The sequence below is a fragment of the Colletotrichum orchidophilum genome, assembly GCF_001831195.1.
Source record: "Colletotrichum orchidophilum strain IMI 309357 chromosome Unknown Scaffold_59.1, whole genome shotgun sequence".
NCBI classification, from domain to species: domain Eukaryota; kingdom Fungi; phylum Ascomycota; class Sordariomycetes; order Glomerellales; family Glomerellaceae; genus Colletotrichum; species Colletotrichum orchidophilum.
Window position 1 is genome coordinate 84,424 of NW_019173015.1, and position 13,591 is coordinate 98,014.

Here is a 13,591-nt window from a genome sequence, read left to right on the forward strand (position 1 = left end):
AGTTGCTTTCCCATGCCATATTTGCTTCTCCGCGCCCTCCTTCCTGAACCTCCTCCATCTTCTTTTCCAAACCTCCACGAAAACCCTTCCAATTTGGTGCTGTGTCTTGGGTGATGGATCGAATTCTTTCCCCGTTTTTAGTGCTCATGGTCACAATATTTGGACTTTGGCCGTCCATCAGGAGCCCTCTTGCTGCCTGGTGATATCAAGAGAGGTATTACCATGCACTAACACCGTGGACGAGTACAGATGAAGTCTCCCGGAGTGGTCCCAGTCGGGATGATCGCTCTCAACGGGTATTATGTTCCCTTCAACTCTTCAATCCCCGGAACTACAGAGACGAAGCAGCTGGATTTTACTGTGGATGGACATCCCAAGTTGATCCGGGTCTTACATCGACAAGACCGGACGGTTGTGCCGCCCCGCTTCCGGCTCCGAGTGGTGGAACACCCGAACTGGAAGACGCGGTCCGTGCGCAAAAAGAACCCACACGTCGATTGGCACGCCGTGGACGCAGCTCCTGCACCTTTCACGCACCCCACTGCGACTTTGCCGGACATTTACAAGGCGGTCTTGAAGGCACTCGGACACGAAATCTCGGAGGCGACGCTGGACCAGATCGACAACCTTGACAAAGACGAGACCACCCTTGACCTGCCCCTCGAGGGAGATAAGGTCTGGTTCGATGACTACAGCTGGATCAAGCTTCCAATCAGCCCACATACGTACTCGGCCAAGGGCCCAGGCGAAGAACCTGACTCTTGCGACTCAAACACTCAAGGCGACGACGGCCATTACCTCGACTGCGACTACGACTGCGGCGACGCTTTCAAGGACGATAACGAGAAGACACTGAAGGACGATTCTGACACGGCTGGCAAAGATTGCGACGGCGACGGCAACGGCAGCTGCGCAATGGCTCCCTCCGGCCCCAAGGCGCAGAGTGCTGCTGCCACGAACAACTCGACTACTGCGCCTGCCTCTGAGCCCGCGGCGCCCAAGGGTCCGCACCCTGGGCACATGCAGGTATCCTGCCAGTTCACCAGCGAGCAGAGACTGAGACGTATGCTGCGAGACAACAAGAGCGATCCAGCTAGGGAGGATAACTATCGCCTCCAGGGAGTGCAGCTCATCGATAATGTCCGCACCATGCTGCGTGTGTTCGTCAAACCCTCTCCTCCACCCCGTTGAGGGGGCCTAGTCCAAATGGTGATGCTGACCTCTCTCGCAGCCCTATCAAGACGTTTGACACAGCGTGTGTCTACTTCCACTGGTTCCGACTATCGTTTCGCGATGCCGAGTACAATTACCAAGATGCCGCCATGGCCTGTCTCTTTTTGGCCTGCAAGGTCGAGGACACCATCAAGAAGTCCAAGGAGATCCTGTGCGCTGCGTACAACAATAAGAATCCCGACCACCCCACGACTCAGGATGACAAGGTGCGTGAGAATCGGTACTACGCTGCATGGCCATCACTAACCCAACCGCAGATGTTCGAGCAGCCATCCAAGATCATCATCGGCCTAGAGCGCCTAGTCCTCGAGACCGTCGGCTTCGACTTCCGTTGCCGCTACCCCCAGTCCGCTTTGCTCAAGGCAACCAGGAAGATACTGGGTACCCAGTCCAAGGACGTTTTCGCCACCGCCATGGAGATGAGCGTCGACCTCTACAAGACATTTGCCCCCGTCAAGCAGACCACCTACGCGTTGGCTTTAGGCCTGCTGGAGCTGAGCGCCCGCCTCCTCGGCCGAGGCATCAACGCGTTTGAGAAGGTCAACTACGCGGACTTCCACACGACCCGGCAGAACGTCGTCGAGACAGTCCTCGACCTGCTCGACCTCTACACCCAGCACGGCAAGTCGACCAAGCTCGGCGTCCAGTTTGACCTCAACAAGTTCATCGAGGTCAAGATCGTCATCAACAGCGAGGTCGACAACACGCCAGGCCTCGTGCGCTACGCCCACTGGTGCACCAATTGCGACGGCGGCGAGGACGAGAACCTCTCCAATGGCGTCTCCGTCCTCAAGAACATTTCATTCTTTGGTAGTAACTCTGCTAAGCGCAACGGGCGCAACCAGGACGGCACCATGCGCTTCGTCTTTGACCCGGACCGGGCCCGCCAGGAGCGCAAGGAGGTCGAGTCCTACTACCGCGACGAGTACGAGGAGTACGAGGTCGAGGTCGAGGTTCCCATCGAGCCCGAGCGTGGCAACAATAACAACCATAACAACAACAACCACCGCGATAAGCGACATGAGGGCGGCGGCGGCGGCGGCGGCGGTTGGGGCGGTAATCATCGTCGTAACCATCACGGTCGTGCCAAGGGCCGCGGTTACTACTAAGCTCAACTTTCACTACCATCGCTTCCGTATTTTGAATCTTTCTCTTGCCACCGCTTTTGCCGACGACTCCCATGGCACAGCAAAGACAGAGAGGTTCTGCAAACCGAATGGATATGGAAAGGAAGCAATTTTGTCCGAGTTATCTGGCGTTGACGGTCCCTTAAGATACCCCATGGGAAAGAATTTGGAATGCTTTTTTTTCGGAAAGGAAAGAATACTTCTACCTAATTTGGTGGTTTGACGGTTCCACCCGTACGTCATAGGGTAAGAAGTACGATTCATATCGCAAGGCTTGTATAAGCAGATAGGAATTGAAAAGCAAGTTTGCAAAAGGTTCTGCTATTGGCTTCGTATTTGATTGCTCAGTGACAGCACAGCGTCGAGCAGATGTGCCTGGTACTCAACGGTTCGAACGAGTACGAGGACGGGCTTGCAGGGTCATTGGCTTGATTGGGCAAGAGAGCCTGGCTGTCTCTGGTTGAGGCTCCGGACCAGAATCAAGATGAAGAGGCGACGGAGATCAAGCAGGCTGCCTTGGCAATTTGGATCACAACACACCGAACAAACCGAAGTAGCAGGACCGAACCAGCGAGTTATGAGAGTGCTCCTGTTGAAGGCCGGGGGTCTCCTTGCCTGTATTTCAAAGCCGCCCTGGGTAGGTGGCTTGCTGAGTTGGACGTGCATGCTGTATGTAGGCCACTGCCAATGTTGGGTGGCCTCCCATGTGCAGGTTTTCGATTCATGAGCTGGCAGACCGGGCGTTTTCCACCCATCATCAGGCAGACTGATTGGAACTTCCGAGGTCATCAGCGAGCCAGACTGTCCGGAAATAACTCACACGTAGGCAGTATTAACACCTCATCACGCCGGATGCTTTTGTGCTGTGCATGTTCGGTGTGGCCTCAAAAACCAGTCGAAGATATTGTGAAAATTTGGTCGTCACTGGAGGCCACACTGCATGAGAACAAGCGCTCCTTTGCCATTTGGGTTTTAGTCGGACCTCGCACCGTCATAGAAATGTTTCTCTCACGCAGACAAAATTCAAGCAGACCTACATGTGGCATTGATCCCGCCCCGGATACAATTCTCATCGTCTGCTAACAGTCTTGACAATTCACGACTAAATAATACAGTTTGGTATAAAAACTCTCCCCGACGCAGGTTGAACCCTTGGTCCTGTAGGTTTCCGCTTTCTGCAATTTAGGAAACAAGAAGACAGAGTTTTTTACATTGTCAACATGTTTCAAGATCTGACCTACTTTGATCACAGTCTGGGACCCGGAGATGAGGAACGTCTATGCCAACCAGCCGCTTCCTGGTCGCAGAATCTGTAGGTATCCTGCCTTCAAGGCTTACTGCATTATTATCAGACATGACTGCTGACCTTAGAGTCCTTACCATAGCCCCCTACGCTCAGCCTCGGTCCAGTCATCAAGTGACAAAGGGTGTCTGCTTTGGGACGATATAAACTACAACAGCGCCATGTTCAGCTCACTTCACGCCTCATACCAGCATAGCGATGTTTCTAGCAGGTCCTTTGATAACGGAGACACGTGGGCGATTGCTGGCCCGTTGTATCATCACAGCGTCGACAATTTAAATGGAAATCCTAAGATATTTGGCTTAAACAGCTCCCTATGTTCCTTCGACAGCTTGAAAGTGGCTGTTAGCCACCCTGAATTTCGGGATTCTGGCGGTGTGGGAGGGAACAATCTCCAAAGTCCTCAAGAGATCTTTTCCAGTTTGCCCATCATCGGCAATGCTACATTGCCAAGTCAGCGGCCAAATGTGATGCTTCCGGACACGTATGACAAGCCCAGCTTCCATGGCATAAACTTGCCAGAGCTCCAGCCCTTTCAGTATGCCCAAGCTGCCCCAGCTCCCGGATTCGGTAACCCCACGGTAGTGAACACCCCAGACGTTCCTACCCACGAACAAAATGACGGAGAAAGAACTCATCTTCATGCCTCTGTCTGGGCTTCTCCGATCCCATCTCCCCTGGTTGCTAGAAGCGAGAGGCGTGAGGGTAACCCCGATTCGGATAGGTCGTCGACACCAGGTGCATGCCCGTTCTGTAAAAGATTCCGTGGAGACGCGAAACGAATCAGGTTCGTGTGGTTGTAGCGCCTTACATCTTCACATGCCAACTGATCTGGTACAGGGAGCATCTGCGATGCCACATCCGGGAGCATGTCTGTGAGGTTGTCGAGTGCTCTCGGCAGTTCAGCACTGCCAGAGACCTTCAGAGGCACGATAAGGCTGCTCACCGGAAGGAATCGCTTACTTGCTACTTTTGTGCAGCCAGCATTCGAGGCGGCCGCATGGACAACTTGCAAAGACACATTAGACAGAGACATGCATCGGAAGCCATGAATGGGCTGACTTGATTCAGCTCTTCCAGATCGACCAGCAGCACAGCTAGCGGTTCTCGAGGTTCTTCGGAGTTCTGCTTTTCATGGCGCAGCACTCAGTACTATATCCAAGTTTGACGGTATGAGCACACAAAGTACACCAACCCACCATGCCACCTCTCAGTCCTCCATACAGAGGATCCACGTTTCGCTTTGAAAGCCTATAGATTCTTACATATTCGTGAAGAACAACTCAATTTTTAATTGCATTACTTCCCCGCGATCCCGTTCTGATCTGAGAATGGAGCTAGAGCATGTTTTAATCTCAAGGGAAACTGACAGAAAAAGGTCCCATGGCTTTTCTAAGATGAAGGCTTTCTGGGCGATGTTACCAATCACCAATAAACAAGCGACTTCCCGCACCAATATCATCGAGGAATCAATTTTCAGCCGATGATATCTGACGAAATCTGCCTCCTCTTAGGGCTGACTGTTCTTATCTGGTATGTACATTATGGCCCCGAATGATTCCGGTTCCTAGAGGAAGCCGGCAGAGAAGAGAATTACGCAAATCTGTGCATGGATACAGAGTAGCCATACAAAGTATGTTCAAAGAACCTTACAGACAAGCCCTAATGAGATGAGGATACTACAGCCGTCTCAGTAAAGGCTGCGCAGGTTGGATAGCCCAGCAGTCTCAAGGTTTTCCTGGATCGTTCCATTCAACTGAACATTGAAGGGGCCTAGCTCCAATGGGCAGTAGTGTTCTTTGCCACACATAGTATCCTGGAAGTAAGACCGAATGGCACCAAAACCACACCTGTTGTTTGTGGCAGTAGTGGTGTGCTGCAGTCAGGTCAGTATAGTGCAACAGCGCAAGAGACATTGGGATCAAACTTACACCCATGCCGTCGATAGTGACTCTCCTAGCATTCACGTACTTGGGCGCATTCAAGATGGCGCTGACAGCTCTCATTAGTAAGTTTCAAACACACAGAGAAAGATCAACTTACTTCTCAATAGGCGTCGTGGGATCAAATGTGTTGCTTACGAACAGCATCGGGTAGGAGGTGTTGCCTCCATACGGGCCTCTGAAGACGTCGTTAGATCTAATGGGCCATTCGAGACATCCGAGCATGGCCCTGGACCAGACTTCTCCCACGATACTATTGTCCTTAAGCCCGTCCAAGAGAGGCTGGATATCCTCAAGTGACTTCCCATACCAGACGTTGCTCTGATCAGAACACAGAACTCCAAGGGTTTGTTCGGGGTTCACGTATCCTCCCACGTTGGGGTCGCCGTAGATTGCGTTCGTCTGCTCTGTCCAAGCAGCAATAGCGCTGGACGAGATAGCCTTCTCCAAGGCAACGAAGACGTCCGAGATTCTTCTGAACTCAGCCAGTGGTTGTACCACCGCACTGAGGATGCTGACTTTCAGTGTCACAAGTGCCAAACCAATGTCAGTAGCGTTCGCCCATCCCTTTGCCTCGGCCCTTTGGGGATCTAGCTGTACGAATGAAGCATTCCATCGACTAAAAATGTCCTTTGGGGTGTTTCCTGAGTAGAAAGAGCAGACATCTGGACCTGCGGCGTGGCAGTACACGAAAAACGCCCCTAAAACGCCGTCGAGGTGGTAGATAGAACCCGAAGTAAAGTTGGCCTGGTAGTTGGCTGGATCGACCACTCCGTCGATGGCTACATGGCCGACTCTACCGGGGAACATTGACGCAAACGTCTGACCGAGCATGGTGCCGTAGCTGACGCCGTAGTAGTTGAGCTTACTAGAGTCCAGCACCGTACGGTTGCCATCAGGAGAAGCAGAAAAGGCTTCGACAATGCTGAGCATATCGCGCGCGGTGACCGCGGTCGTCATGTGAGGGCCAGCTTCAGTGTCGGCGCCAGTCTGAGCCTGACACTTCTTGCCGAGCTCCTTGCCAAAGTCGATGAATTGCTGGTAGTAAGCATCCACGACCCGCGGGGCATCTCGTCCAGATAGGGCACCGCTCTGGTGTTTCGGGATGCCTGCCGAGCAGTTGGGCCGCGGCTCGCTGAGCCCGACGCCGCGGGGATCAAAGCCGATAATGTCAAAGTTGGAACCGGCTGCGACTTGGACCGTGGTACCATTGTTCCGCGCCAACTCAACGCCCGATGCGCCCGGTCCTCCTGGGTTGATGAGAATGGCACCTCGATAAGGGCCATCTGGAGATCCAGCGGTGGCGGCAATCTTGATCAAGGGAACAGAAGCTCTACCAAGACTCGGGTTCTGATAGTCGAGAGGCACCTGGGAGATTGAGTTAGTGATTAAGGGGGGGATCCCGTGCGACAGATAACTCACATCGAGCTTGGCACAGAAGAAGTGGCCCTCGCAAGAGCACCAAACGAGGTCCCGCGAGGGCGTTATCGAATCGAATGTACAGTTTTGAGCTCCAACGGCTCGAAGACCGACAAGGGCAAACGCCGCCGCCAGTTTCCAAGACGACATTGCGACTGAAGGAGGACAAAGACTGTGTAGAAGTAATAACGAATGGCGATTTTCAGAGGTGAAGTCTTCAGAGAAGTCAAGTTGCTTCACAAATAGCCTGGCAACTGATTTCACACCTGATGTAGGATGGGAGTTTGTTTGCTACTTATATATTCTCATTTCAGTTGAGTAATCGCCGACCAATGTCTGGCAGGGTTGTGAACGTGTCACCAGTGAACTGATAATCATCCCTTCCGAGACAATCCCTGGTTCTGCATCCTTCGCCTCCGCTCACACCATCGCATCTCGGTCACAGCCAAGTCCGAGTTCGGGTTAATCACCGCTATCACAAACAAAATTCAGAGAGTGAGTGGTTTCCGAGGAACATACGAGGCTGCAGAGAAGAGGAGATTGGAAGGAGGCTGTGCTAGACCTGCCGGCCACTCAACGGGATCCAATAATAACCTCCAGCTGGGCCAACCAAGAATTTGATGATTCAAGCAAGCCCAATTGAGAATAAGCATGTACGGATGTCTCCTGCCGTGTAGCCTCCATGTAGTCAATTTTGAACTAGGCAACAGCCATTCCTCCCCCGGACTCCCACCGGGAGAGCTACCCGGGGTATTTCAATCCAATCGAAGACCATGTTGGTTTGCAGAGGGGTTTCTACACCGTAGCCATGCTTTGTCTCAATGATCTCGGATACGAGTCGTCTGAGTGTATTTCATTTCGTCTCGGGACGTTGTGAAGCCCGTTGTTGACCAGTATGACGGCTTCATATGTTTAGAGAACCCTTGCTAACGCCCTGTAATTGGTGGTAGGCAAGCAACGCATCCTTGCGCTTGGTCTCGGTACGTTCCCTGACATCGAAATTGGTGAAGTTGTACGGAGTAGTCGAGACTAGGCGATGCGAGGGGACGTTGCCAGCATCGGAAGCTATTCCGCTTCGGGTTAGAGCTATACGAGCCAGACTTTGCGGGGTTAAGTAAGCACGGTAAGGTAGGGGTTGGCTACGAGCGAGTGGCTCCGAGTTACCCAAGGCAGTATCACATCTGACTACCATATATGTCTAGTATATAACAAGATCCCGCGGCCTTCCGCAAGATATCCCATGAATAACCTCTCAGACTTACTCACATGTTTTACTCAAGGGCTAGGTTGCTTCTTGCTACCCAACCGTCAATTCTTCTAAGCAAACCAAGTACTTGAAAGTCAAACAGGGGCTGGCCACTTTCTAGATAGACAGCGCCGGAGGAGGTCAGAGAGGAGCTTATGCATGGATGGTCAGTGTGACAATTTGATCTATGGCTCTCATAAGATAGCACGAAAACTCACGGGACTCGCCCTGTTTCTTGCGGAAACTTGCATGGCGCGCGTGGCTATTAGCGACATCGATGGTCTCCGCTAACAATCAACATCAAACTCAATAAGACAAGTAGTCCTCAAGTTGAAGCTACCTTTCATTCCAGCTCATGGCCTAAAATAGTGGAGGTATCAATGCTGTATCATCAAGGTACTCAGGTATTTTTCGGGCCACTTACTGGAACTGCATCTCATGCTTTCTTCCACTCACGGAAGGTGCATTCCAAGCCACCTTCCTCAGGCAGCCACCTTCCATCTCAGCATCCACGGTTCGATACTACATAGTCGACACAAACACCCTTTTTGTCACCAAGGCCCATGGCGTAGCGGGGAAGGTCGGCGCTCAGCCGGATTGCCCCGGTCCCATGGGCCGCGAGTTCGAGTCTCGTGAAAAATCCCTGCATCGTTACACCTGAGGCTGGTAAGAGTCTCCTGGGATTTTCGTAGGCTCCCCCGATCTAGGTCGGGGGGGCTGAGCTTTTTGAAATTTCTTTGATTTAATTGTATTAAGAAAAAGGAGGGTCTTGTAATTTTCCGCGAGGATCACGATAGATGGATGGACAGGCTGACAGACCGTGTTGTGGTTTGAAAACAAAAGCTTGGGTGAGTGAGCGTGTAAGTGGGAGGTGACCTATTTTGTAGGTGGTGAGCTCGGTGAAGGTGGGGCAAACAACGTCACCGAGGTGCCGTGTAAGGTAACAAGGACCCACGGCTCTTTACTATACCGAAAGACCCAGTTTATTTTTTATCGCCAGCAGAGACCCCACTAAAATTTTCTTATCGGGTCCCCCCAACTCTCGATTTCTTTTGCGCTCGAATCTGATCCAAGCAAGGCCTGTTGTTTGTTTTCATTGTAATCGCTCCTCGAGAACTTTTTCACACAGCTCGAACAGAATTCAATCAATCATATACTCGTGTGAGAAAGGCGGTCGCAATATCCACTTCACCAGCCAACATCATGTCCGGCTTCCAAATCCCCGGCCTGGGGTTTGCGAAACCTAATGAGACCCTGCCGCCGGTGCCCGCCGATGTTCTCGCTGCTGCGGCCAGCTTCGAGGGCGTCGACACCACCAACACCACTACCAACAGCGCTCCGGAGCAGAAGCAAGACCATAATGAGGATGTCAATATGGGAGAGAACACGACCGAATCGCAGGCAACCCCCGCGCCCGCCACCGCGCAACCCGTCGCTGCACTAGAGGAGGCCAAGTCTACCGAACCCGAGCCCATGAATGTCGACGACGACGCCGAGCCCCCTTCCCTGACAGACGCCCTCGAGGCCATGATCAGCGGTCTCGACCACACTCCTCCAGTCCAACCAGCCGAAGTCTCTCAGGAGACGGCCCCCGCAGCCCACGAAGCGCCTGCGTCTGGGCCTGTGTCAGCGCCTGAGATGCTTGACGTTTCCCAGATGCTTGACGCCCCTGCCTCTACCACAGAACAACCCGCCGCCGAAGGCGAACACCCAGAGTGGGAAGTCGACTCCTCACCCTACGAGTCCTCCTCAGAGTCAAGCAGTGACGACTCCTCGTCCGACGAGGAATCCGAGGCCGGCGGCTACCAGCTCCTCGGCGTGGAGGAGACGGCGCGCATGCTGATGGAGATGGAGGGCGGCTCGGACGACGAGGGCGACGGCAAGGGCGGTGCCGGTGGCGCCGCCTCGGGGCACCTCCGGACCAAGAACGAGGTGGCCGTCGAGACGATCCCCAAGCCCGACGTCACGCTCACCGCGGACGACAAGATTGAGGAGCTCGGCCTCGTGGAGCAGATTGTCGAGAATATCATGGTGGTGAGGGCCTTTACGCCGGGCGAGTACCAGGTCCTCGACACGGGCTCGGTGCTCTGCACAGAGGATAAAAAGGTGTTTGGCGTCGTGTGGGAGACGATTGGAAAGGTGCTGCAGCCCATGTACACCGTCATGCTGTCCACGGCCGAGGAGATCAAGGAGGCCGGGTTGGCTGTGGGAACAAAAGTGTACTACCCGCCCGCGCATGCGAAATTCGTCTTTACGCAGCCGCTGAAGAACCTCAAGGGCTCGGACGCGAGTAACATCCACGACGAGGAGATTGCCGAGGACGAGATGGAGTTCTCGGACGACGAGAAGGAGGCGGAGCACAAGAGGCAAATCAAGCAGAAGAAGAAGGAGGCGAGGTTCGGCAAGGATGGCGGCGGCGGCGGCGGCGGTCCCAGCGAGAAGAGGAGTAGAGGCAATCGCGAGCCGCATCCGCTGCGGAACGAGGTCAGCGCTGCGCCTTCCACGGACGGCGGACTCAACTACGATGATGAAGACGATGGTCCCTACAAGCCCCTTGCGCGGCCGCCTGGGTTCGGCCAGGTCCCGCCGGCGCAGCAGAACTTTACCACGGAGCCCGAGCCCGGTCGATTCGGCGGGCGTAGAGGAGGGCGCGGTGACTTTAGGGGACGCGGTGACAGAGGTAGGGGAGGTCGTGGTCGCGGACGCGGAGGGTACGGAAACCGTGGGGATCACAGGGAGGGATACTCGGCGCCTCAGAGACATCACTCGGGCGCGCAGCAAGAGGGCGGCGGTGGTGGCCAGCAACACCAACAGCAGCAGCAACAACCTCAGGGTGGACAATGGGGCACCGCGAATGGATACCAGGCGCCTCACCAGAACTACAACCCGCAGCAGCAGCAGCAGCAGCAGCAGCAGCAGCAGCAGCAGGGTGCGCCTGCGCCGACATTCAACTTCCCGTTCCCCGGGATGCCTATGCCGCAGCCGGGACAGCAGGGCTTCTCTGCCGTTCCGCCGCCGCCGCCTGGTTGGCCGGCGCAGGGTGGTCAGCCGGGGCAAGCTGGACAGAATGCGCAGGGTGCTTATATCAACCCGGCCTTCTTCGCCGCGTTGCTTGGTCAGATGCAGCAGAATCAAGGCCAGCAGCAGGGACAGCAGCCGCCTCAACCACCGCATCAATGGGGTGGTGCTCAGCCGCCTCCTCGGTAAACCAAGTTTCACAATGTTTGGAAGCAAGAAGCGACGTGATCGCGGTGGCGAAGATGAAGATGAAGGGCTCGACCGACGCGCTGATTTGAGCTTTGCAGACTACACGAGGCCGATGAACAGCGTGGGGGTGGGTGGATTAGGATCTGTGGCTTTGCACCTAGACGGACAAAGCCAAATCGAACACAAGCCAACGACGAACGCGGACGTCTGCGTGAACGAGGAGGCCTCGAAGCCAGGTGCGTGCAAAGGCATCGATCGGATGGCTTGCCTCAGCTGCCAAACTCGCCACAATGGCCTGAGAAGCTACCAACTAGAGTCCAAGACGCAATCTGAGAGAGAGAGAGAGAGAGAAATGTTGAAGCAGGGAAACTCTCTAAAAAAAAAAAAAAAAAAGAGCATTAGCGGCCGCCCTTTGTATTGACTGCATTGTAACGATTAGACCTGCGGGATTTCGCGACGCGACTATACGCGAAGAGGGAACACGGATAGACAAAAGTGAAAACATTCTGTTCTAACGTTAGACTGTGTGTACTGTCCTTGGACTAACGGAAGAGGCTGCCTCTGAGGCGTCCGCTTGAATATTCCGAAATGAATGTGTGAGATCTATAAATTCTTCTAGGCTCTCTCCAATGGGTGACTTCGCAATTAGCGGACTCCAATGGTCAACGACACTCGACGCCAGATTGAGCTGGCGCAGTGAATATAAATGAGAGACAGGTCTGTCGCAGAGCTGCATAGGGCCGATGTACGGATCGCCGAGTCGGTCCTGTCTCTCTCTGTTTTCTCCCTTTCCAAATAACCGGATGTGCAGCAGGAGATCTCCCTCAGATCAAGACAAGGAAGAAGAGAGGGCCTGTGATAAATTGGAAAATTCCATAACAAACCTCTCGGGTCATCCGGCTGGTTCCGGGAGCATGCTGTACGTAGGTAGAAAAATGAAGCTGTGCAGATTCACGATGCCGAAGCCAGGTTTTCTCGCGGTTGTTGCATAATAATTGTACCTGGAGTGCTGACTCTGCCTGTAGGCTGTTGTGTAAGGGTCGGAATACTACCTACGTGCGCCGTGTCCCATATCCGGGAATGAGGATTGTGCGGTTTCCTGCCCCCAAATTCTTTCTGACGGGGACGACCTCATTCGCACTGCTGATGCTGCTGCAGTGTTGGTTGCCTGCGAACGCCTTCGGTAATTGGAACCCCGGTACAGTCGCATCCGGGTCTTTTCGTTACATTGCCCGCTCACTAGCCATCATGTTTCCGCGTGTTCACGCATGGATGTCATGGATGTCATGGATATCATGGGTGTAGATGGGTAAGGCTGGTGGGCGGAGGTCATCTGCAGTGTGGAGAGATGGCCCACATTGCGAGAAGAAAATTGCTAGGTAGCCAGGTACGGACATCGAGAGGCACTTGGCAGTGGCACGCTGTGGAGGCGAGCAGATCATGGGGGAGGGGGCCAAACTTACGACTCTCGAGTACGAAAGGTACGAAATGGGCAAGCCAAACCTAATGGCACGAGCGGACGAACCGGCTTGTTTCAAAAAGTCTATCCAATCTCGGTGCGTTGGTCGAACCCTCGAGGGGGGCGGCGCTCTGGGGCTTTAGCCTTTTGGTGGCTTGACGGCGCCGTTCGTTCGATGCATGTCTTGAAATTAGGCTCTTGGTCATGATTTGTTGTTTATTTGCTTGTTTCCCTCTGAAACACCCATGAGATCTTGTTTGAATTTTCTTCCGGCACGGCGGAAAGTCTAAGTGCAGAAAAAAAAAGATGAAAAAAAGCAACGACATCGAACGGTGTGCTCCTTGGGGTCTCGACCACTTGTCGGAGTCGAACACACCGACTTCTGTCAGCTGTGAATGCCAGGACCTCGCGGCAACGTGGCCTGACGTATTTCGTATTCGAGGCAGATGGACGGATGCAGAGCATTGACTGCCCCCTGAAGCTTGAGAGATGGGTCGTCGGTTCAAAGAATCAGCTGAATGAGCCTTGGGAGAGAAGAGCACAGAACATGTCATGTCATTGCTTCTTTAGTGGCCTTTGGGAGAGGCAGTGCTCTGTATCTGTATTCGTAGGTGATTTGGCGACAGTGCCAGTGATGCCCATGACATTTTCTCT

At 53.8% G+C, this 13,591-nt stretch overlaps 4 protein-coding genes across 4 annotated transcripts; 3 read left to right on the forward strand and 1 right to left on the reverse strand.

The window, feature by feature from the left end:
* Positions 1 to 279: 279 nt before the first annotated feature.
* On the forward strand, positions 280 to 2,342 carry CORC01_07353 (C-type cyclin; the record flags this gene model as incomplete). Its single annotated transcript, XM_022618990.1, has 3 exons — positions 280 to 1,160; positions 1,232 to 1,439; positions 1,491 to 2,342. 3 exons carry the CDS (start codon positions 280 to 282, stop codon positions 2,340 to 2,342), a joined length of 1,941 nt encoding a protein of 646 aa, XP_022474453.1.
* Positions 2,343 to 3,824: 1,482 nt separating this feature from the next.
* Positions 3,825 to 4,729, forward strand: CORC01_07354 (uncharacterized protein; the record flags this gene model as incomplete). The annotated part of the gene is made up of 2 exons (XM_022618991.1): positions 3,825 to 4,450; positions 4,504 to 4,729. The coding sequence occupies 2 exons, from the start codon at positions 3,825 to 3,827 to the stop codon at positions 4,727 to 4,729; spliced, it is 852 nt and encodes a 283-aa protein (XP_022474454.1).
* A 624-nt stretch (positions 4,730 to 5,353) lies between these two features.
* CORC01_07355 (uncharacterized protein) lies at positions 5,354 to 7,175 on the reverse strand (the record flags this gene model as incomplete). The annotated part of the gene is made up of 3 exons (XM_022618992.1): positions 5,354 to 5,539; positions 5,595 to 5,655; positions 5,707 to 7,175. 3 exons carry the CDS (start codon positions 7,173 to 7,175, stop codon positions 5,354 to 5,356), a joined length of 1,716 nt encoding a protein of 571 aa, XP_022474455.1.
* A 2,299-nt stretch (positions 7,176 to 9,474) lies between these two features.
* Positions 9,475 to 11,478, forward strand: CORC01_07356 (NAF1 domain-containing protein; the record flags this gene model as incomplete). Its single annotated transcript, XM_022618993.1, has 1 exon — positions 9,475 to 11,478. One exon carries the CDS (start codon positions 9,475 to 9,477, stop codon positions 11,476 to 11,478), a length of 2,004 nt encoding a protein of 667 aa, XP_022474456.1.
* Positions 11,479 to 13,591: the final 2,113 nt, after the last annotated feature.